This window comes from Triticum urartu, chromosome 1A (genome assembly GCF_056163025.1).
Source record: "Triticum urartu cultivar PI428250 chromosome 1A, HENAU_Tu73, whole genome shotgun sequence".
Taxonomy (NCBI): domain Eukaryota; kingdom Viridiplantae; phylum Streptophyta; class Magnoliopsida; order Poales; family Poaceae; genus Triticum; species Triticum urartu.
Genome location: NC_141873.1, coordinates 526,866,360 through 526,867,517, shown reverse-complemented (window position 1 = coordinate 526,867,517; position 1,158 = coordinate 526,866,360). Strand labels below are relative to the sequence as shown.

Here is a 1,158-nt window from a genome sequence, read left to right as displayed (position 1 = left end):
ATGGTTTGCTGCGTTCTGATTGGACCATGGGCATATCACGCGGATCACGCATCAACCACCGTCGGATGCTTCCAGATCCAACGGCCCGAACCCACCTGAGACGAAACCCTAGGTCTGTCCTCATGGACATTTTCCACCCACCCCCCGCCTCCATTCTTTCTCCCATTCCTCCCTCCCCCGCCTGCATTCTTTCGCTCCAGATCCGCCACCCACCCCAATCCCCGTCACTGCCCCCTCCTTCCCCATCCCACCGCGACGAGGAGATCCATTCCCGCCGCCACCGTCGCCCCCGCTCCCTTCTCCCCTATTCAGACCACATCCTCCCACCATAGCTCGCTGCCGGGCCTCCTCCTCCCATCCTCGCAGATCTAGAGCACAAATCCAAACAGCACACCATTCGCCCGTCGGCTTCCCCCTCCCTTCCCCTCACGCGCGCGACCTCGTTGTCATCGTCGGCTCGGAGATCTCGCCTTCCCGCCGGCAGCAGCCATGGACGTCGTCGACTCCATGGTGGACCCCCTCCACGAGTTCGCCAAGGACAGCGTCCGCCTCGTCAAGCGCTGCCACAAGCCCGACCGCAAGGGTAAGGACCAAAGACTCGCGCCTGCTTGTCCGGATCCTGTTCCTTTTCCTCTTTCGCCAGATCTGACGCTGATTCAGCGCGCAGAGTTCACCAAGGTGGCGGCGCGGATGGCGATTGGGTTTGTCGTCATGGGGTTCGTCGGCTTCTTCGTCAAGCTCATCTTCATCCCCATCAACAACATCATCGTCGGCTCCGGCTAGGTTTGAACGCGTCTCCTCCGATCCCGTCTCCCTCTTGTTTGCGTGGTTTAGTTAGACTTGGGTCCTGTTGTCTCGCGCTGTGATCTGTTGGATCTGGGGTGTGCGCGCACAGTCCTGCGATCTGACCAATATTTAGTAAGCTAGATTTTAGTAGATCCTTTTTTTCCTCCAAATAGACCTGCCAATTTCTTCCTTGTTAGGAGAATTCGGATGAGTCAAGGGTAATCAGCTGTGGGGAACTGGGGTCATGCTTAAGTCATTGCCGCTAGTTGCCTCCGCAGGACGAATTGGGGGCATAGGCTGGTTCCTCACCACACAATTTGGGAAAAGAGGAGCTTTTGCATTGTTTCGCTGTTTCTGCACATACCACCAGTT

At 57.4% G+C, this 1,158-nt stretch overlaps 1 protein-coding gene across 1 annotated transcript; it reads left to right on the top strand.

Moving 5' to 3' along the window:
* The first annotated feature begins 479 nt into the window (after positions 1-479).
* LOC125537459 (protein transport protein Sec61 subunit gamma-like) lies at positions 480-783 on the top strand. The gene is made up of 2 exons (XM_048700782.2): positions 480-583; positions 668-783. The coding sequence occupies exons 1-2, from the start codon at positions 490-492 to the stop codon at positions 781-783; spliced, it is 210 nt and encodes a 69-aa protein (XP_048556739.1). The 5' UTR covers positions 480-489.
* The last annotated feature ends 375 nt before the right edge of the window (positions 784-1,158 follow it).

Bases quoted from the DNA above. Each gene is read 5' to 3' on its own strand.
- LOC125537459 (XM_048700782.2), top strand. From the start codon at position 490: ATGGACGTCGTCGACTCCATGGTGGACCCCCTCCACGAGTTCGCCAAG. The intron at 584-667 runs GTAAGGACCAAA...TTCAGCGCGCAG, and splicing joins CCACAAGCCCGACCGCAAGG to AGTTCACCAAGGTGGCGGCG.